General features: G+C 45.4%; 1 protein-coding gene across 1 annotated transcript in view; it reads right to left on the bottom strand.

The window, feature by feature from the left end:
- Positions 1–15,308, bottom strand: part of SRMS (src-related kinase lacking C-terminal regulatory tyrosine and N-terminal myristylation sites) — a 44,544-nt gene extending 29,236 nt beyond the window's left edge. Inside the window, exons 1-2 of the mRNA XM_063959221.1 lie at positions 14,792–15,308; positions 1,837–1,958 (exon numbers count right to left, since the gene is read on the bottom strand). Coding sequence (XP_063815291.1) covers positions 1,837–1,958; positions 14,792–15,186 — 517 coding nt within the window. The 5' untranslated portion in view covers positions 15,187–15,308. The remainder of the gene's footprint in view (positions 1–1,836; positions 1,959–14,791) is intronic.
- Positions 15,309–23,625: the final 8,317 nt, after the last annotated feature.

Genomic DNA, 23,625 nt, shown 5'->3' with positions numbered 1-23,625 from the left:
CTAGGAGAGGGACTGGAAAGCACAGTGTCAATTTTCGCAGATGATACTAAATTATGTAGAATAATTAATTCAGACAAGGATGTTAAGTCTCTACAGAATAATTTAACTAGACTTGAGGTCTGGGGGGATAAATGGAGAATGAGGTTCAATATAGACAAATGTAAAGTTATGCACTTTGGGACTAAGAACAACCAGGCAGCCTATAAACTAAATGGGGAAAATGTAGGGATAACGGTAGTTGAAAAAGATTTGGGAGTGCTCATCGATAATAAACTTGGTAGCAGTACACAATGTCAAAATGCAGCAACAAAAGCTAATAAGGTGTTAGCAATGCATAAAACGGGGTATGGAGACAATGGATGAGAGTGTAATCCTGCCACTGTATAAATCATTGGTGCGGCCACACCTGGAATATTGTGTACAGTTTTGGGCACCATAATATAAAAAAGATATCTTGGAACTCGAAAGGGTTCAGAGGCGAGCCACTAAACTGATTACGGGTTTAGAGGCACTGAATTATGAGGAAAGACTTAAAAGGTTAGATATGTTCACACTGGAAAAGAGGCGACTGAGAGGGGACATTATTAATATTTATAAATACATTAAGGGACAATACAAGGATTTATCAAATGATTTGTTTACCAAAAAAAAACACTACATAGGACACCCCCTGAGGTTAGAAGAAAAAAATTCCATACTCAACTGAGAAAAGGGTTCATCACAGTAAGAGCAGTAAGGATTTGCAATTCTCTGCCAGAGAAGGTAGTAATGGTGGACTCAATCAATAAATTGAAAATGGATTAGATAAATTCCTAACGGAAAAAAATATTCAGGGATACAGCATTTCATTAACATAAAAAAAATTATAATATAGGTTGAACTCGACTTTTTTCAACCTCAACAACTATGTAACTATATAAATCACTCAGAAAATGGCCGCGGCAGCGATTTTCCCGGTGATTATGCAGCTCTGCAACCAGCGCTGTGCCAATCGAGCAGTAAGTATAATTATATGGGTGCAGGGTGTTCGGTGTGTGGGCCCCACTGGACCCAGGGGCCCGTTTGTACCACACACCTTACACCAATTAAAGATACACCTGTATATTACAGTTATTGTTACTTATTTATTTTTCATTGGAGTACCACAAAGAGTACAACTGAATGTAAAATACATGTGGTTAATCTCATATTAGACTAAACACACATGAAATGTGTGTTGTATGTATAAAAAAATGCAGTGTAACAAGGTCATGCAGATTTTTAAATGCAACAGAACAGCATGGGTAACAACAAATTACATGGGAGCAACAAATGGGTAGAACATGTTGAGTTAGGGAACGTTACACTCCTTAGCAGAACTTTCCACTCTTAATAATCCCATCCACATTCCCACATTGGCAATGTTACAGCTAAGCTGAGTAATAAAGATAAAAGAGAGTCTAGAGGTTATTTCATAGAGGATTCCATCTACAATCTTCAGGATATTTCTGAGAAATTCAAGTTTCAAGTTTACACTATTATTAGGATAGATCAGATTTTGTGATGGATAAAGGGCAAGTTGGAAAACATGTCGGTGTTCAGCAATTTAAAGAGAACGAGGGGAAAAATGGTAATACTGTGAGTGAGCCACCCTTATCAGGTACATAGGCTGGAGGCATATTGTGGGCTCAGATATTAAGCATAAGAATACTACCTGTCTGCTCTCTAGAACAGTGATTCCCAACTCTAGTCCTCAGGGACCTGTAACAGTGCATGTTTCCCAGATCTCCTATTTGGCGCACAAGTGTACTATTTATTACACATTTTTAAAGGTCCACAATTGGTGCTATTACCAACCTGATAATGAATATTGTCCTGGGTTGGTATCACTGGGACGGATCAGGTAAGAACCACTGGCATTGGGTGGAAGCAGTAGCAGTCTCTCTGCTTCATAACGACTAGAAACTTCTGTGTACCAGCTGTAACAAGAATGCAGAAGTTAAGTGAGAGCCAGCAAGTGACTGAAAGAACTCAGACTATTCATTTGTAGCTGTAGGATAATTACACTGCTGCGGCTTTCTTCTTATATTTACCTAAGAGAAATCTGCAGTATTAAATGTCATCAAATAAGGGAAGTGTCGTTCTTCATTATATGTTTGCTTATTCTACTGTATGCACATTCTAATTATAATTGGTGGAGCAAATACCTTTCAGTCATTTCAAACACTTTCACAATATCTGTTTGCATGCCCTCATGGGTCTGATTCTGAATTGCACAAGTCTGAATGCAGCCGCTTCTTGCGATAGTCAGCAAAGTGCTCATGTGTATAGATGTTAGTAGGTACTGTAGAAATAGGATGCTGGAGGTGATGTCTAAAGATGGCATTACCCACTGCATCCAAGCTCCGGAATGTATCACATCCCAGAGCTTGTTGCATATACGGTAAGCGTCCAAACCTCCAAAAACTAAATTTTCTGAGGTTTGGCCACATTTTTAGCATTGATGTCCTTAATATTTCCCAAATATGCTAGAATAAATGAGAATGATCATACAGTGGAGCAGATGTACTAAGCCTTGCAGAGAGATAAAGTAGAGAGAGCTAAACTACCAACCAATCAACTCCTGTAATTTTTAAAACAGTTTCTGCAATGCATCACAAAAAGCTAAAAGATGTTTACTGTATCTATAGCAGCATCTCTAGCTACATCCTTATGGGCATAGGGTGTTCTGGTTAAGTCGGATGAAAGTACTGTCTTCTATGTAACTGCACCCCTACTAAACAGTGCTGCGGGTGGGGGAGGGTGTCCGGAGCCACCGCGGGTGGTGGAGGGGGAGGTGTGGGGGTGTCGCGGATGGTGCAGGTACAGTACTGTTTTTATGGTCTGTACCGATTTTTGGCTCTCCAAACTTCCATTGAAAGTATAGGAAAAGGGGCGTGATCATACCACTTTAACAGTGGCCACGCCCCCTTTTCGAATTTGTACCTATTTTTATGTGTAAAATGTTGGAGGGTATGTTGCTGCAGATGCAGTGGGCCTATTTTGGGGTGTGGACCTGGAGCTGCAGATCCATCAGCCCCATTCTTAATCCTGCTCTGAGAACACACAGCAGCCAAAGGGCAGAGCCTCCCATTGGATGTAACCTGTGTGGGAGGGCGTTTCTCGCCCAATCAGCTGTGGACTGGTTGTGATAGACCTGCTGCTAACCCAATGAGAGCTCCTAGCCACGCCCAGCGTTATCCACACAGTCACAGAGTGACAGATCTGAGCTATTATATAGGAGATAATATAGTTATCACGCTAATAAGTGACATACGATCAGCAAGAGGGCTCAATACATAAACAGCCAATCAGAAGTGGCTAGATATTGCTGCTGGTGTCATCCTCATCATGTATTGTTATACCAACTCCCGACCTCTAGGAATGCATCCATGTCTTATTATACATCTCCAGGGTATGTGGTTCTCTTACTTGTACATGCAGGACCAAATTAACAATGGAGCGGATGGGACTACAGCTGCAGGCCTCACATAAAAATAGTTCCTTCATCATGACAGCATGAAGATGACCAGCCACATGGTCGGCCATAAATATTAAAATTGCATTTCTATTTTTATCACAAAATGATGCAATTTTTCTACTACTTATTCAGGAACATGTCGATATGGCACTGGTCATACCTCCTTCGCTTCTAATAATAGGCCCCATGTATGCCTTAATCAGGTGCTGTGTCATACTTTCCAACTCTCCATGACTGTCATCGAGACTCCCTGACATAGCAGCAGTCCGTGGCTCCCTGAAGAGTGTAGCAATCTCCCTGATTGCACCTTACTCCCATTATGGGTGTGTTATATTCTTGGGAGAAAAAGGAAATCAGAGATCTATAGATTCAGATGGGTTTATCAGTGCCATTTTCCTGCATTGGTTATAAGGCACAATAATCCCTATGGCTACATGCATTTTCAAGTAAGATTTCTCATGGCCACTTATATGGTACCATCAACAAGTAGTTCTTACATACTGCTTTGGGACTCATTTATATTTGGCTATAAAATTGGAAAAAAAATGTTTACACATCTTTAAGGGGTAACTGTACATGTCCACTTCATCACTGCATTTATAGGTGTTGCTTTCACAAGTTTTAGTAATATTTTGACACTGTCCCACATCGTAGATTGAATAAACTTGAAAACATGGAATTGGATTTTAAGATGGTTATATGGATAAGATCTTGGTTGCAGGATAGAAAACAGAGAGTTGTAGTAAATGGAGCGCATTCACAGGAGGGCATTGTTACCAGTGGAGTACCCCTGGGATCTGTAATTGGTCCAGTGCATTTTAATATCTTTATTGGTGACAATGCAAAGGTTATCAAAAGGAAAGTATGCCTTTTTGCAGATGACAGAAAGGTATGCATCAGGGTAAACACACCAGGTGGGGTAAAACAAATGATTGATGATCTGTGTAGACTAGAGGAATGGTCAACTGTAGCAACTACAATTTAATCCCAAAAAATACAAAACCATGCACTTGGATCTCAATAATCCAAAGGCTAAATATAGTATTAATGGCCTCATACTGGAAACTACTGAGGAGCAAAGGGATCTAGGAGTCACTCTTTCAGGTGACTTAAAGGCAGGTAAGCAATGTAACAAAACAATTTGGAAGGCTAGTCAGATGCTTGGTTGCATAGGGAGCAGAAAAAGAGAAGTAATAATGTCACTGTATAGGTCATTGGTACGGCCTCATCTAGAAGGATATTAATACATTAGAGACTGTACAAAAAAGGGCAACCAAAATGGTGCATGGCCTACATCACAAAACATACCCAGAAAGACTAAAAGATCTTAACATATATAATTTGGAGCAGAGAAGGGAAAGGGGGACATGATAGAAACATTCAAATACATCAAAGGGTTTAACAAGGTAGAGGAGGGAAAAATTCTTCAAAGGAAGAGAAGTATTATAACACGAGGACATTCACTGAAACTAGAGGGAGGCAGGTTCAGGAGAAGCTTGAGGAAAAATTACTTCACAGAAAGGGTAGTAGACAAGTGGAATAGCCTCCCAGCAGAGGTGGTAGAGGCTAAGACAGTAGAGCAATTTAAACATGCTTGGGATAGATGGACAGAAGACTATCCTTACAAAGAAATAAGGATCAAATAGGGTTTGAGGTAAAAAATATGGGTAGAAAAGTGGTAGATTAGATGGGCCAAGTGGTTCTTATTTACCATCAAATTCTATCTTTCTACGTAAGCTCCCTAAAATCCTTTTTCAAAAGTAGGGAAGTATGTCCTGAACACATGCCCATGTTCTTAACTTAGGCTTGCTAGCACCCGTGCCATCTCTCCAGGCACAAGATGCTCATGTGCACTATGGCAATTTGTATATTCCCCCCTCCCCCCCCAACTTGCTGCTTTCTAAACTAGTATTTCTGTAAAATTCTGCCAGATGGTTCCCCATTCAGGAATGATCCCCCCACTGCCATCCCAATCACTAAAAATTAGAGATGAGCGCCTGAAATTTTTCGGGTTTTGTGTTTTGGTTTTGGGTTCGGTTCCGCGGCCGTGTTTTGGGTTCGAACGCGTTTTGGCAAAACCTCACCGAATTTTTTTTGTCGGATTCGGGTGTGTTTTGGATTCGGGTGTTTTTTTCCAAAAACCCTAAAAAACAGCTTAAATCATAGAATTTGGGGGTCATTTTGATCCCAAAGTATTATTAACCTCAAAAACCATAATTTACACTCATTTTCAGTCTATTCTGAATACCTCACACCTCACAATATTATTTTTAGTCCTAAAATTTGCACCGAGGTCGCTGTGTGAGTAAGATAAGCGACCCTAGTGGCCGACACAAACACCGGGCCCATCTAGGAGTGGCACTGCAGTGTCACGCAGGATGTCCCTTCCAAAAAACCCTCCCCAAACAGCACATGACGCAAAGAAAAAAAGAGGCGCAATGAGGTAGCTGTGTGAGTAAGATTAGCGACCCTAGTGGCCGACACAAACACCGGGCCCATCTAGGAGTGGCACTGCAGTGTCACGCAGGATGTCCCTTCCAAAAAACCCTCCCCAAACAGCACATGACGCAAAGAAAAAAAGAGGCGCAATGAGGTAGCTGTGTGAGTAAGATTAGCGACCCTAGTGGCCGACACAAACACCGGGCCCATCTAGGAGTGGCACTGCAGTGTCACGCAGGATGTCCCTTCCAAAAAACCCTCCCCAAACAGCACATGACGCAAAGAAAAAAAGAGGCGCAATGAGGTAGCTGTGTGAGTAAGATTAGCGACCCTAGTGGCCGACACAAACACCGGGCCCATCTAGGAGTGGCACTGCAGTGTCACGCAGGATGTCCCTTCCAAAAAACCCTCCCCAAACAGCACATGACGCAAAGAAAAAAAGAGGCGCAATGAGGTAGCTGACTGTGTGAGTAAGATTAGCGACCCTAGTGGCCGACACAAACACCGGGCCCATCTAGGAGTGGCACTGCAGTGTCACGCAGGATGTCCCTTCCAAAAAACCCTCCCCAATCAGCACATGATGCAAAGAAAAAGAAAAGAAAAAAGAGGTGCAAGATGGAATTGTCCTTGGGCCCTCCCACCCACCCTTATGTTGTATAAACAAAACAGGACATGCACACTTTAACCAACCCATCATTTCAGTGACAGGGTCTGCCACACGACTGTGACTGATATGACGGGTTGGTTTGGACCCCCCCCAAAAAAGAAGCAATTAATCTCTCCTTGCACAAACTGGCTCTACAGAGGCAAGATGTCCACCTCATCTTCACCCTCCGATATATCACCGTGTACATCCCCCTCCTCACAGATTATCAATTCGTCCCCACTGGAATCCACCATCTCAGCTCCCTGTGTACTTTGTGGAGGCAATTGCTGCTGGTCAATGTCTCCGCGGAGGAATTGATTATAATTCATTTTAATGAACATCATCTTCTCCACATTTTCTGGATGTAACCTCGTACGCCGATTGCTGACAAGGTGAGCGGCGGCACTAAACACTCTTTCGGAGTACACACTTGTGGGAGGGCAACTTAGGTAGAATAAAGCCAGTTTGTGCAAGGGCCTCCAAATTGCCTCTTTTTCCTGCCAGTATAAGTACGGACTGTGTGACGTGCCTACTTGGATGCGGTCACTCATATAATCCTCCACCATTCTATCAATGTTGAGAGAATCATATGCAGTGACAGTAGACGACATGTCCGTAATCGTTGTCAGGTCCTTCAGTCCGGACCAGATGTCAGCATCAGCAGTCGCTCCAGACTGCCCTGCATCACCGCCAGCGGGTGGGCTCGGAATTCTGAGCCTTTTCCTCGCACCCCCAGTTGCGGGAGAATGTGAAGGAGGAGATGTTGACAGGTCGCGTTCCGCTTGACTTGACAATTTTGTCACCAGCAGGTCTTTCAACCCCAGCAGACCTGTGTCTGCCGGAAAGAGAGATCCAAGGTAGGCTTTAAATCTAGGATCGAGCACGGTGGCCAAAATGTAGTGCTCTGATTTCAACAGATTGACCACCCGTGAATCCTTGTTAAGCGAATTAAGGGCTGCATCCACAAGTCCCACATGCCTAGCGGAATCGCTCCCTTTTAGCTCCTTCTTCAATGCCTCCAGCTTCTTCTGCAAAAGCCTGATGAGAGGAATGACCTGACTCAGGCTGGCAGTGTCTGAACTGACTTCACGTGTGGCAAGTTCAAAGGGCATCAGAACCTTGCACAACGTTGAAATCATTCTCCACTGCACTTGAGACAGGTGCATTCCACCTACTATATCGTGCTCAATTGTATAGGCTTGAATGGCCTTTTGCTGCTCCTCCAACCTCTGAAGCATATAGAGGGTTGAATTCCACCTCGTTACCACTTCTTGCTTCAGATGATGGCAGGGCAGGTTCAGTAGTTTTTGGTGGTGCTCCAGTCTTCTGTACGTGGTGCCTGTACGCCGAAAGTGTCCCGCAATTTTTCTGGCCACCGACAGCATCTCTTGCACGCCCCTGTCGTTTTTTAAAAAATTCTGCACCACCAAATTCAAGGTATGTGCAAAACATGGGACGTGCTGGAATTTGCCCATATTTAATGCACACACAATATTGCTGGCGTTGTCCGATGCCACAAATCCACAGGAGAGTCCAATTGGGGTAAGCCATTCCGCGATGATCTTCCTCAGTTGCCGTAAGAGGTTTTCAGCTGTGTGCGTATTCTGGAAAGCGGTGATACAAAGCGTAGCCTGCCTAGGAAAGAGTTGGCGTTTGCGAGATGCTGCTACTGGTGCCGCCGCTGCTGTTCTTGCGGCGGGAGTCCATACATCTACCCAGTGGGCTGTCACAGTCATATAGTCCTGACCCTGCCCTGCTCCACTTGTCCACATGTCCGTGGTTAAGTGGACATTGGGTACAACTGCATTTTTTAGGACTCTGGTGAGTCTTTTTCTGACGTCCGTGTACATTCTCGGTATCGCCTGCCTACAGAAGTGGAACCTAGATGGTATTTGGTAACGGGGGCACACTGCCTCAATAAATTGTCTAGTTCCCTGTGAACTAACGGCGGATACCGGACGCACGTCTAACACCAACATAGTTGTCAAGGACTCAGTTATCCGCTTTGCAGTAGGATGACTGCTGTGATATTTCATCTTCCTCGCAAAGGACTGTTGAACAGTCAATTGCTTACTGGAAGTAGTACAAGTGGGCTTACGACTTCCCCTCTGGGATGACCAGTGCCGTTTCTAGCGGCGGGCGAGCCGTGCAACCGCACGGGGCGCCCGCCGCGGCACTTTGTGACCACTGCTCTCCTCCCTCTCTCTCCCCCCGAGCGCTCCTGCTCGGGGGGCGGGGCTTCGCGGAATGACGCGTTTGCATCGTGACGTCACGACGCAAACGCGTCATTCCGCGAAGCCCCGCCCCCCGAGCAGGAGCGCTCGGGGGGAGGAGAGGAGTACTGGAGATAACCATCTACAGAGGAGGCGGCCGGCGCGCGGGACCCGAAGAGCGGCAAGTTGTAAGTATTCTTTTTCTCTCTCTCTCTCTCCCCCTCCCTCCCCCCACTTGACACCTGCCGCACTGTGTAAAATGGGGATACCTGCTGCACTCTGCAAAATGGGGATACCTGCCGCACTGTGTAAAATGGGGATACCTGCCGCACTGTGTAAAATGGGGGCACCTGCCGCACTGTGTAAAATGGGGATACCTGCTGCACTCTGCAAAATGGGGATACCTGCCGCACTGTGTAAAATGGGGATACCTGCCGCACTGTGTAAAATGGGGGCACCTGCCGCACTGTGTAAAATGGGGATACCTGCTGCACTCTGCAAAATGGGGATACCTGCCGCACTGTGTAAAATGGGGATACCTGCCGCACTGTGTAAAATGGGGGCACCTGCCGCACTGTGTAAAATGGGGATACCTGCCGCACTCTGTAAAATGGGGATACCTGCCGCACTCTGTAAAATGGGGATACCTGCCGCACTCTGTAAAATGGGGATACCTGCCGCACTCTGTAAAATGGGGATACCTGCCGCACTGTGTAAAATGGGGATACCTGCCGCACTGTGTAAAATGGGGGCACCTGCCGCACTGTGTAAATGGGGATACCTGCCGCACTGTGTAAAATGGGGGCACCTGCCGCACTGTGTAAAATGGGGGCACCTGCAGCACTGTGTAAAATGGGGATACCTGCTGCACTCTGTAAAATGGGGATACCTGCCGCACTGTGTAAAATGGGGATACCTGCTGCACTCTGTAAAATGGGGATACCTGCCGCACTCTGTAAAATGGGGATACCTGCCGCACTGTGTAAAATGGGGGCACCTGCCGCACTGTGTAAAATGGGGGCACCTGCCGCACTGTGTAAAATGGGGATACCTGCTGCACTCTGCAAAATGGGGATACCTGCCGCACTGTGTAAAATGGGGGCACCTGCCGCACTGTGTAAAATGGGGATACCTGCCGCACTCTGTAAAATGGGGATACCTGCCGCACTGTGTAAAATGGGGGCACCTGCCGCACTGTGTAAAATGGGGATACCTGCTGCACTCTGTAAAATGGGGATACCTGCCGCACTCTGTAAAATGGGGATACCTGCCGCACTGTGTAAAATGGGGGCACCTGCCGCACTGTGTAAAATGGGGATACCTGCCGCACTCTGTAAAATGGGGATACCTGCCGCACTCTGTAAAATGGGGATACCTGCCGCACTGTGTAAAATGGGGGCACCTGCCGCACTGTGTAAATGGGGATACCTGCCGCACTGTGTAAAATGGGGGCACCTGCCGCACTGTGTAAAATGGGGGCACCTTCCGCACTGTGTAAAATGGGGGCACCTGCCGCACTGTGTAAAATGGGGATACCTGCCGCACTGTGTAAAATGGGGGCACCTGCCGCACTGTGTAAAATGGGGATACCTGCCGCACTGTGTAAAATGGGGACACCTGCCTGCGTACTGTGTAAAATGGGGGCACGTGCCTGCGTACTGTGTAAAATGGGGACACCTGCCAGCGTACTGTGTAAAATGGGGACACCTGCCTGCGTACTGTGTAAAATGGGGACACCTGCCTGCGTACTGTGTAAAATGGGGACACCTGCCTGCCGCACTTTGTAAAATGGGGACACCTGCCTGCCGCGCTTTGTAAAATGGGGACACCTGCCTGCCGCGCTGTGTAATATGGGGACACTTGCCTGGTGTAATGTGTAAAAAGGGGACTTTTTTATTTTTATTTTTTCCCCCTGTGGTGGGCGTGATATCAGACGAGGCCACGCCCACTGTAATGAGACCACGCCCATTTCAATCAGGCCACACAGCCTTGTCGGGAGCGCGCGCGCCTCCGGCGCGCGCATGCTTTTTTTCTGGCTATATGGGGGGGGGGCACGCAATTTTTTTTTATAGCAATGGGGGGGTGGGGCGCATTTTGAAATCTCGCACTGGGAGCCAAATTGTCTAGAAACGGCCCTGGGGATGACCATCGACTCCCAGCGGCAACAACAGCAGCGCCAGCAGCAGTAGGCGTTACACGCAAGGATGCATCGGAGGAATCCCAGGCAGGAGAGGACTCGTCAGAATTGCCAGTGACATGGCCTGCAGGACTATTGGCATTCCTGGGGAAGGAGGAACTTGACACTGAGGGAGTTGGTGGGGTGGTTTGCGTGAGCTTGGTTACAAGAGGAAGGGATTTACTGGTCAGTGGACTGCTTCCGCTGTCACCCAAAGTTTTTGAACTTGTCACTGACTTATTATGAATGCGCTGCAGGTGACGTATAAGGGAGGATGTTCCGAGGTGGTTAACGTCCTTACCCCTACTTATTACAGCTTGACAAAGGGAACACACGGCTTGACACCTGTTGTCCGCATTTCTGGTTAAATACTTCCACACCGAAGAGCTGATTTTTTTGGTATTTTCACCTGGCATGTCAACGGCCATATTCCTCCCACGGACAACAGGTGTCTCCCCGGGTGCCTGACTTAAACAAACCACCTCACCATCAGAATCCTCCTGGTCAATTTCCTCCCCAGCGCCAGCAACACCCATATCCTCCTCATCCTGGTGTACTTCAACACTGACATCTTCAATCTGACTATCAGGAACTGGACTGCGGGTGCTCCTTCCAGCACTTGCAGGGGGCGTGCAAATGGTGGAAGGCGCATGCTCTTCACGTCCAGTGTTGGGAAGGTCAGGCATCGCAACCGACACAATTGGACTCTCCTTGTGGATTTGGGATTTCAAAGAACGCACAGTTCTTTGCGGTGCTTTTGCCAGCTTGAGTCTTTTCAGTTTTCTAGCGAGAGGCTGAGTGCTTCCATCCTCATGTGAAGCTGAACCACTAGCCATGAACATAGGCCAGGGCCTCAGCCGTTCCTTGCCACTCCGTGTGGTAAATGGCATATTGGCAAGTTTACGCTTCTCCTCCGACAATTTTATTTTAGGTTTTGGAGTCCTTTTTTTACTGATATTTGGTGTTTTGGTTTTGACATGCTCTGTACTATGCCATTGGGCATCGGCCTTGGCAGACGACGTTGCTGGCATTTCATCGTCTCGGCCATGACTAGTGGCAGCAGCTTCAGCACGAGGTGGAAGTGGATCTTGATCTTTCCCTAATTTTGGAACCTCAACATTTTTGTTCTCCATATTTTAATAGGCACAACTAAAAGGCACCTCAGGTAAACAATGGAGATGGATGGATTGGATACTAGTATACAATTATGGACGGGCTGCCGAGTGCCGACACAGAGGTAGCCACAGCCGTGAACTACCGCACTGTACTGTGTCTGCTGCTAATATATAGACTGGTTGATAAAGAGATAGTATACTCGTAACTAGTATGTATGTATAAAGAAAGAAAAAAAAAACACGGTTAGGTGGTATATACAATTATGGACGGGCTGCCGAGTGCCGACACAGAGGTAGCCACAGCCGTGAACTACCGCACTGTACTGTGTCTGCTGCTAATATATAGACTGGTTGATAAAGAGATAGTATACTCGTAACTAGTATGTATGTATAAAGAAAGAAAAAAAAACCACGGTTAGGTGGTATATACAATTATGGACGGGCTGCCGAGTACCGACACAGAGGTAGCCACAGCCGTGAACTACCGCACTGTACTGTGTCTGCTGCTAATATATAGACTGGTTGATAAAGAGATAGTATACTCGTAACTAGTATGTATGTATGTATAAAGAAAGAAAAAAAAACCACGGTTAGGTGGTATATACAATTATGGACGGGCTGCCGAGTGCCGACACAGAGGTAGCCACAGCCGTGAACTACCGCACTGTACTGTGTCTGCTGCTAATATATAGACTGGTTGATAAAGAGATAGTATACTCGTAACTAGTATGTATGTATAAAGAAAGAAAAAAAAACCACGGTTAGGTGGTATATACAATTATGGACGGGCTGCCGAGTGCCGACACAGAGGTAGCCACAGCCGTGAACTACCGCACTGTACTGTGTCTGCTGCTAATATATAGACTGGTTGATAAAGAGATAGTATACTCGTAACTAGTATGTATGTATAAAGAAAGAAAAAAAAACCACGGTTAGGTGGTATATACAATTATGGACGGGCTGCCGAGTGCCGACACAGAGGTAGCCACAGCCGTGAACTACCGCACTGTACTGTGTCTGCTGCTAATATATAGACTGGTTGATAAAGAGATAGTATACTCGTAACTAGTATGTATGTATAAAGAAAGAAAAAAAAACCACGGTTAGGTGGTATATACAATTATGGACGGGCTGCCGAGTGCCGACACAGAGGTAGCCACAGCCGTGAACTACCGCACTGTACTGTGTCTGCTGCTAATATATAGACTGGTTGATAAAGAGATAGTATACTCGTAACTAGTATGTATGTATAAAGAAAGAAAAAAAAACCACGGTTAGGTGGTATATACAATTATGGACGGGCTGCCGAGTGCCGACACAGAGGTAGCCACAGCCGTGAACTACCGCACTGTACTGTGTCTGCTGCTAATATAGACTGGTTGATAAAGAGATAGTATACTCGTAACTAGTATGTATGTATAAAGAAAGAAAAAAAAACCACGGTTAGGTGGTATATACAATTATGGACGGGCTGCCGAGTGCCGACACAGAGGTAGCCACAGCCGTGAACTACCGCACTGTACTGTGTCTGCTGCTAATATAGACTGGTTGATAAAGAGATAGTATACTACTAATATTATATATACTGGTGGTCAGGTCACTGGTCACTAGTCACACTGGCAGTGGCACTCCTGCAGCAAAAGTGTGCACTGTTTTAATATAATATTATGTACTCCTGGCTCCTGCTATAACCTATAACTGGCACTGCAGTAGTGCTCCCCAGTCTCCCCCACAATTATAAGCTGTGTGAGCTGAGCAGTCAGACAGATATATAATATATATAGATGATGCAGCACACTGGCCTGAACCTGAGCAGTGCACACAGATATGGTATGTGACTGACTGAGTCACTGTGTGTATCGCTTTTTTCAGGCAGAGAACGGATATATTAAATAAACTGCACTGTGTGTCTGGTGGTCACTCACTATATAATATATTATGTACTCCTGGCTCCTGCTATAACCTATAACTGGCACTGCAGTAGTGCTCCCCAGTCTCCCCCACAATTATAAGCTGTGTGAGCTGAGCAGTCAGACAGATAATCAGATATATATAATATTATATATAGATAATAGATGATGCAGCACACTGGCCTGAGCCTGAGCAGTGCACACAGATATGGTATGTGACTGAGTCACTGTGTGCTGTGTATCGCTTTTTTCAGGCAGAGAACGGATTATAAATAAAACTGGTGGTCACTATCAGCAAAACTCTGCACTGTACTGAGTACTCCTAATGCTCCCCAAAATTAGTAAATCAAGTGTCTCTCTAATCTATTCTAAACGGAGAGGACGCCAGCCACGTCCTCTCCCTATCAATCTCAATGCACGTGTGAAAATGGCGGCGACGCGCGGCTCCTTATATAGAATCCGAGTCTCGCGATAGAATCCGAGCCTCGCGAGAATCCGACAGCGTCATGATGACGTTCGGGCGCACTCGGGTTAACCGAGCAAGGCGGGAAGATCCGAGTCGCTCGGACCCGTGAAAAAAAACATGAAGTTCGTGCGGGTTCGGATTCAGAGAAACCGAACCCGCTCATCTCTACTAAAAATGCGGGGTGGAATACATAGGAATAACAATAGGGCACTACTTTACAAACATGGCCAAAACATCCATTCAAAGTCATCTTTCATAGGCAATAATGTGCGCAGTTACACCAAAAATGTATCACAGTTTAGAAGTGTCAATAAATTGGGTACTTACGGCTCATGGTGCATAATGTAATGGTTTTGAAGACTGTCACTGACTAGAAGGCTGGAAATGGTGGAGATTGCGGGACTGGCGGAGAAACTTGATAGAGCCACATAGTTTGCCGGAACGAGCCCCATATCCATGGTTCCTGTCATTTTCCTTGCCATGATATAATCTCCATCGTCTCTGACTTTGCAAAGTTCCTCTCCTTCTTGCACACTCAATTCGTTTATGTCTCTGGCATTGAAGTCATAGAGAACAGTCACTATGTCGATACTTGGCAGACTGACAGATGCAGGATGGTGTATAGTGGACACAGTTGGTTGCCTGCTTGACTGAGAAGGAGGCCAGATTTTGTCCCACAGGCACCCTATCCAGCTCAGGTACTCCCTAAAAAAGGCCTCCATTCTTGTTAAGGTCAGTGCAAGCCTTACCTGCCGGGTACTGATCACCTGTCTGCGAGCATGCTGTACATTGTGACTGCCTTCTGCTGCTCCCTGACTTCTATCAGTGCAGTTATTTTCTGTTCACTTCCTGATCACCTGAACTTTCACAAACAAAACTTTCTAGAACCAGGAAGACTGATAAAAAAAAGAATGTGAACAAACCAGTATACTGGCAAATCTGCCACTCCACACATGTAGCAGACAAAATAAAAATCAGTATTTGCAAATTCTTGAAAATTCACATGCTCCAGTGTGTTATTTAATTTTTTTACATTTATTTGTATTAACAAAAATATAATTTTACCTCATTCCAAGACAGAGCATGGCGTTATACAATATACTGGCTGTCGGGATCCCGGTGTTCAGGAGACTGACACCGGAATCCAGACAGCCGGTGAAATGCTGCCAACCGGAATCCCGACAAACGCAGGGTATTCCCACTCGGTTGGTGGATCCATGCCACCAACCGAGTGGGAACATAACCTGTGGTGAGCGAAGTGAGCCACCGGGCCTGAAGTGTGGGGGGACTCACTGCCTCGCTGCTGGTATAGTGACAGTCAGCATCCTGTCTGCTGGGATATCAACTGGGTGCAATTATCACTATGTGATATCAGGGGTAATTCAGAGTTGATCGCAGCAGCATATTTGTTAGCAGTTGGGCAAAACCTAGGGGGTCATTCAGACCTGATCGCACGCTAGGATTTTTTGTTGCGCTGCCATCAGGTCAGAACTGCGCATACGTATGCAACGCAATGCGCAGGTGCGTTGCACGGATACAAAGCGGATCGTTGCTGTGCAGTGGATTGTATGAAGAATCCATTCGCACAGCCGATCGCAAGGGGATTGACAGGAAGAAGGCTTTTGTGGGTGGCAACTGACCATTTTCTGGGAGTGGTTGGAAAAATGCAGGCATGTCCAAGCGTTTGCAGGGCGGGTGTCTCACGTCAGTTCCGTCCCCGGATAGGCTGAAGTGATCGCAGCGGCTGAGTAAGTCCTGGGCAACTCAGAAACTGCACAAAACTTTTTTGTTCTGCTCGGCTGCACATGCGTTCGCACACTTGCAAAGCAAAAATACACTCCCCTATGGGCGGCGACTATCTGCTTGCAGCAGTGCAAAAAACCCCTAGCGAGCGATCAAGTCTGAATTAGGCCCCATGTGCACTGCTGGTGTGGCATATATAACATTTGCAGAGAGAGTTAGATTTGGGTGGGTTATATTGTTTCTGTGCAGGGTAAATAATGGCTGCTTTATTTTCACACTGCAATTTAGATTTCAGTTTGAACACACCACACCCAAATCTAACTCTCTCTGCACATGTTATATCTGCCCCCCCCCCCACCCCTGCAGTGCACATGGACCCTTATTCCGAGTTGTTCGCTCGCTAGCTGCTTTTAGCAGCATTGCAAACGCTAGGCCGCCGCCCTCTGGGAGTGTATCTTAGTTTAGCAGAATAGCGAACGAAAGATTAGCAGAATTGCTACTAAATAATTCTTAGCAGTTTCTGAGTAGCTCCAGACCTACTCCTAGATTGCGATCAGCTCAGTCCGTTTAGTTCCTGGTTTGACCTCACAAACACGCCCTGCGTTCGGCCAGCCACTACCCCGTTTCTCCAGACACTCCCGCGTTTTTCTCTGACACGCCTGCGTTTTTTAGCACACTCCCGGAAAACGCTCAGTTACCACCCAGAAACGCCCCTTTCCTGTCAATCATTTACAGATCAGCAGTGCGACTGAAAAGCGTCGCACGAACACCAGCAAATCTACTAAGTTTTGTGTTAAATTATTTAGCGCATGCGCGTACCATGCGCATTTAGTAACAAATCGCAGCATAGCGAAGATCGACAACGAGCGAACAATTCGGAATGACAACCATGGTTCCGCCTAACTGCTAACAAATTTGCTGCTGCGATCAACTCTGAATTAGGCCCATCATTCTGTATGACCATTGTGTAGTACCATTTAATTTATAGGGTACGTCCCATTCTCAGTACACAACCTGATTCTATACATATGGAGAGATGGACAGTAGGATTTATTTTATTCTAAATCATTCTCAGTATTTTTTGAGCCTGTACTGTAGGTGTGGATAGCAGCCCAGTACCACTTATTCTTCTGTTTCTAATTCTTCATATCAACATATCTGTTGTTGTTCTGTGTATGGACAGATGCATAGTACACCTCCTTGTTCTGTCTGCAATTCTCAGTACCTATTTTTGTTCTGTGTTTGGGCAGAGTATCAATTTTCTTGGCATGAATGCTCATTGGCGTTTTAAGTAGAGATGAGCAATCTGGATTACCTTGAATCCAGACCGCTCCGAACAGGGTGATCCGAGCCGCGTCCGAGCCTGGCTTGGGGATTTCTCGACAGGCTCGAAATGTCCAAGTGAGGCCGAACGTCATCGCCCCGCGCCGGATTCTCGCAGGACTTGGAGTGCATATAAGGTACAGTGGCCGGGACTCGGTGCCATTTCACTGCACGCTCCCATGCTGCGCTGTGCTCTGCGATGTTGGGCTGTCAGTTAGAGAGTCCATCTAAGGGCCCAGGGCTGTCAGTCAGAGTGTATATCTAAGGGGCTGTCAGTCAGTGTGTAGTGTACATCTAAGGGGCTGTCAGTCAGTCAGTGTGTAGTGTACATCTAAGGGGCTGTCAGTCAGTCAGTGTGTAGTGTACATCTAAGGGGCTGTTAGAGTGTCCATCTAAGGGGCTGTCAGTCAGTCAGTGTGTAGTGTACATCTAAGGGGCTGTCAGTCAGTGTGTCTATCTAAGCAGCTGTCAGTCATAGGGCCTAATTCAGACCTTGTTGCAAGCAGGAGATTTTTGCACTGCTGCGACCAGGTAGTCGCCGCCTACAAGGGGAGGGGGCATTCGCTGTGCAGGGGTGCGAATGAATGTGCAGAGAGCTGCTCAAACATAAGTTTGTGCAGTCTCTGCTCAGCTCAGTACTTACTCAGCCACTGCGACGATCAGGCCTGGAGCTTACGTCAGGAACCCTCCCTTAAAACGGCTGGACATGCCTGCGTTCTCCCGGACACTCAAAAACAGTCAGTTGACACCCACAAATGGCCTCTTCCTGTCAATTTTCTTGCGATCGCCATTGTGATTGCTTTCTTCATTAAATTAGTCGCTGTCAGGTGATCCGCGTCGCCGGTGGCCGACGCGCCTGCGCATTGCGTAGCATACACATTCGCAGTTCAGACCCGATCGCACCCCTGCATAAAAAGCTAGTGTGTGATCAGGTCTGAATGACCCCCATTGTGTCCAGCTAGGGGGTTGTGGTGCTGTCACTGTCCATCTAAGGGGCTGTGGTGCTGTCACTGTGTCCAGTCCCCTAAGTCCATCACAGTGGTACTGCACTGACTACGCAGGCCCCACCCTCTGCGTTCACATTGTAACTCCATATTATTGTTAAAAAAATGAATGTTTTGTATTATTTGTTTATACTGCTCACTGCACCCCAGTACACCGTAGTAGCACTGCATGTGTGTAAAAGCGGTCTGACTCCACGCAGTGGACCTGATTCAGTAAGGATTGCAACTTCTGCTAAGTAGCAGAATTTGCAATCATTTTTATTGCATGCTGGGGGGCCCCCATCGCAGGGCAAGGCCACCCAGCATGCTAACTGCGGTCCCCCCCTTAAGCACGCTACAATTGCAGTTGCACTGCAATTTCAGCATGATTGCTAAAAATAGGGTAGCCTGCTGCAAGTGCAGCCTGGCTGAACCCACAGAAGGCCAGCCGCCATTTCTGTGATCGCAGTGGCTGCCTGTGACATCATGCAGCCGTCCTGATCATGCCCACCGTTTGACTGGCACAGCCCGTGTTTCTCCATTGCCACCCCCATCCCACCCCACGAATGCCTCTGCCTGATTGACAGGCATAGGCATTTGTATTTTCTGTGGGGCGCTCGCAGTAAATGCAGGCGCATGCGTATGACAGGCCCCGTGAATGCGACTGCACGGCAATCGTAAAAATTCCGGTTGGATCGCTATTTGCAATCCAACCTGAATTAGCCCCTGTGTGGGCCAAGCTGCTAGTTTAAAAAACGAAAAATTGTTTGTACTGTGTACTGCATCCCAGTACATCGTAGTACCCCAGTGCATGTGTGTAAAAGCAGTCTGACTCCACACGATGATCTGTGAATTGAAAAATGGATAACAATCAGTTTAGAGAACCAAATACTAGCAATCCAACTGCTACCACTAATCATGATGCTGATATTAGTCCTTTAACATCATTTACTAACGCTGATGCTCAATGGCATAGAGGGTTTACAGTGGTAATGAACAAAACACCTTAGGCTCCAATAAAGAGAAAGTTTGTTCCTGCAGAAAACCATAAAATTGGTAACATACCATTCACCACACGCAGTGGCAAGGAAAGACTCAGGCATCTTCATCTGCTTCTCATGAAGAGTCTAGAAGAGGTGTAAAAAAAAAACTAAAAACCACTAATGCAGTAAAACAAACTGTGCATTAAAAAACAAAATTTCACAAATCCCTGAGAAGAGTCTAAGTGTGTCCTCAAGTCCTATGTGTGAGCCTAACCTTTCAGAGAAGCCACCTTCCCCCGTTTCTGCATATGTGGGTATGAGCAGCATAAATGTTGCTGATGACATAGAGATTGAGGATGCCACCAAGGAATTGCAAGAGAATGAGGTGGAGATTTGTGTAGCTGACACTGGTACTAATGAGGATGCTGAGGAGGAGGATGTTGTTTGTGTTAGTCAGGCACTAGTGGAAGCATCTCTTGGCCATGATAAGAAGAAGGCCATTGTCATGCCTGGGCATAGGACCAACAAATCCACCTCTTATGTGTGAAATTATTTTCACCCAACTCCTGACAACTTTTGTCAAGCCATTTATAGCCTTTGTGGAACCACAGTAAGTAGAGATGTAAAGCACTTAGGAACCTCCACGATTTTACGTCATCTGCAGCAAGTTCATGACAAGCATTTTTTTTCCAAAATCTTTTTATTGGGTTTTTTGATTTTTACAAAAAGTATACTCAAAGTATTAAAACGCAATAAATGTTGTACAGTTGCCATCAATAAAATCATTACAATGTAAAATCATTGAGTGGATAAGTGGAGAGAAAAAAAAAAAGAGTTGACAAAAATGACTGTCATATAAAGTCAGAGATTGAGACACACAATCCCATTACTTAATGTTCACATAGAATATCAATAGGGATCTGCAGCTCCGGTCCAAAGTTCGTCCAGGTATGATATAATCAACTAAATCAGCATCTCCATTAATACTACAAGTGTGTTGAAAGAGTAGGAATAATTGGCAAAGGAAGATATAGGAATAGTTGGCAAAAATACAATGTACGTATCAATAAAAGAACAGTATTCAGTAATGTAAAATATCAACTAAGTTATCACATTAAAAGAAATTGGAAAAGAAAACACAGACAACAAGGGTAAACACAGAAGAAGGGAACGAGGGGAAGAGGGGAAAATGTTTTGCACATAGGCATCATATTTGCATAATACATTAGCGCTGTTATTAAAGTAGTTAGACAATGGGGGTAATTCCAAGTTGATCGCAGCAGGAATTTTTTTTGCAGTTGGGCAAAACCATGGCCCTCATTCCGAGTTGTTCGCTTGCTAGCTGCTTTTAGCAGCATTGCACATGCTAAGCCGCCGCCCTCTGGGAGTGTATCTTAGCTTAGCAGAATTGCGAATGAAAGATTTGCATAATTGTGAATAGAAATTTCTTTGCAGTTTCTGAGTAGCTCGGGACTTACTCTGCCACTGCGATCAGTTCAGTCAGTTTCGTTCCTGGTTTGACGTCGCAAACACACCCAGCGTTCGCCCAGACACTCAACCGTTTCTCCAGCCACTCCCGCGTTTTTCCCAGAAACTGCAGCGTTTTTCCGCACACACCCATAAAACGGCCTGTTTCCGCCCAGAAACACCCACTTCCTGTCAATCACACTCCGATCACCAGAACGATGAAAAATCCTTGTTATGCCGTGAGTAAAATACCTAACTTTTGAGTAAAATAACTACCCGCATGCGCTCTGCGAACCATGCGCAGTAAGCGACTAATCGCAATATAGCGAAACTCGGCAACGAGCGAACAACTCGGAATGAGGGCCCATGTGCACTGCAGGGGAGGCAGATTTAACATGTGCAGAAAGAGTTAGGGTGTGTACACACGGTGAGATCCTTGCTATGTTCGATTTTTACTTGCGATTTCCCTTGAACTCCCCGGAGCCCAGATAGGACAGATTTTGACTAACTTTTCTTGAGATATGGACTATGTGTGCTTACGATTTTGGCTTATGTGAGATTTTGGCTTATGTGAGATGTCATTGACATGTGAGATGAACTAGATAGTACACCGATCTAGCAAGGATTGACTTGCCTGCACAGTCTATCTTTTCTTGCGATGCCGACCTGGCGGGGCCGCGCTTTGGGATCGCAAGGTGACTTTCACCTTGCGATTTGCACTAACTTTTCTTGCGATTTTGACTATATAGTCAAAATCTCAAGAAAAAATCTCACTGTGTGTACACACCTTTAGATTTGGGTGTGGTGTGTTCAATCTGCTATTCCGTATTTTCAAATATTTTAAAAATCTGTTCTTTGGTATAATCTGGCAGTGTATCAATAAAGGAGCCCCATTTACGGTGAAAGGTTTTAATAACTTTTTCAACATTAGGGAGCGTGGAGTATCTGTCTAAATACATGGTTTTACGAAGCATGCGGTGGACCATATATAATCTGGGTGGTGAACGGTGTATCCACTGTGTCAGTATTACTTTTTTGGCAATAGTGACCAGTACAATTAAGAAAGGGCTGAGCTTGGTGGTATCAGCACCTAGAGCCCAGTTTTTTTAAATTAGCAAACAACAATGCTGCAGGATCTAATGACACATTAAACTAAATGTGGTATTAATATATGAAATAATCTTGTTCCAAAGCTTTTTAATTGTTCCACAAGACCACACATTATGAAAGAAGGTAGCCGATGAGGCCTTGCACTGTTTCGGCGGGTACAAAGTGTTTGCGCTGAGCCTACGAAATGTAAGCTCTATGAATGAATTTCACATGGGTTTCTTGTAAAGTCTGCAGTCTCATGGTTTTTAAACAAGATAGGTTCATTATGTAAGGAAGGAACATCATTCTTCCATAACGCAGTGACATGAGTCCACAGTCTGGGGGAGTTAAATTTTACTAAATCTTGATAAAGGAATCTAGTTTTATATTTAATTTGTTTAATGAAAGACAACAAAGATATCAGAACATTGTCTTCTTCAGGAGAAGACAAGGCATTAGGAAGCGACACCATGTAGTGCTTAATCTGAAGGTATGAAAAAAAAAATGATGATTACTTAGATTATATTTGTATATATATATATATATATATATATATATATATATATGTATATCTATATATTTGTATATATATATATATATATATATATACATATAGCTTGCAATACAGAAAAAGAAAGAATCTTGCCTCCAGGGTCAAAAACGTCAGCAGTGTTTCTGGTGCTCTTTGTCTTCAGTCTAAGGTAAGTTAGATTTTATAGCCCTGGTTTAAAAGGGTTGCCCCATCACGTCAGTGCGGCAAGGGTTTCTCTTGAACAATTTATTAAGGGCCCACCAAGGGGATGCGGTCAAGATACCGCTGCACAGAATCCCGACGGTTGGAATACCGACACCGGAATCCCAACCGGCACAATACCGACATATTCCCCCTCTGTGGGTGTCCACGACACCCATAGAGGGAGAATAAATTAGTGTACCGAGCGAAGTGAGGCACGGTGCCCGCAGCGTGGCATGCGCAGCGTGCCCGCAAGGGGCTGCATTGCGCTCGCCCCCCTGTCGGCATTGTGACAGTTGGGATTCCGGTGTCGTGATTCTGACCGCCGGGATACCGTCCGGCGGGATTTCGTACTGATCCCCCACCAAGTATGGTAGGTGTCTCTAAAGAAAATATTATTAAGTACAGAAGATGGGAGAAGCTTTTTCGGGATATGTAGCAAGGCACCTGGGGAGAACGGGGCACAAGTAGCACAATCTAAGGCATACACAGAGTAGGTATCCCTTTCCAGTAACCAATCTGCAATATAATGGAAAAATATAGAATATGTGAATTTCAGTAGGTCTGGAAGTCCAAGGACACCATCCAAGCGCAACATGTGTAATTTGGCTCTGGAAATTCTAGAGCATCCATTTTTCCAGATAAATTTTTGAAATTCTCTGTATAATTTTTTAATATCCTGGGTAGAGATGGAAATTGGGAGCATCTGCATCGTATAAAATAGCTTCGGAAAAATGACAGATTTCAATACTGCTATCCTTCCCATTAGGGACAAAGGTAATGCATTCCAACTCTCTAATAAAGTGACAATTGAGTTTATCAGTGGAGTAAAATTATATG

This window comes from Pseudophryne corroboree, chromosome 3 (assembly GCF_028390025.1).
Source record: "Pseudophryne corroboree isolate aPseCor3 chromosome 3, aPseCor3.hap2, whole genome shotgun sequence".
In the NCBI taxonomy this organism is placed as follows: Eukaryota; Metazoa; Chordata; class Amphibia; order Anura; family Myobatrachidae; genus Pseudophryne; species Pseudophryne corroboree.
The sequence above is the reverse complement of the archived record's forward strand: the minus strand, read 5'-3'. Positions and strand labels throughout refer to the sequence as shown.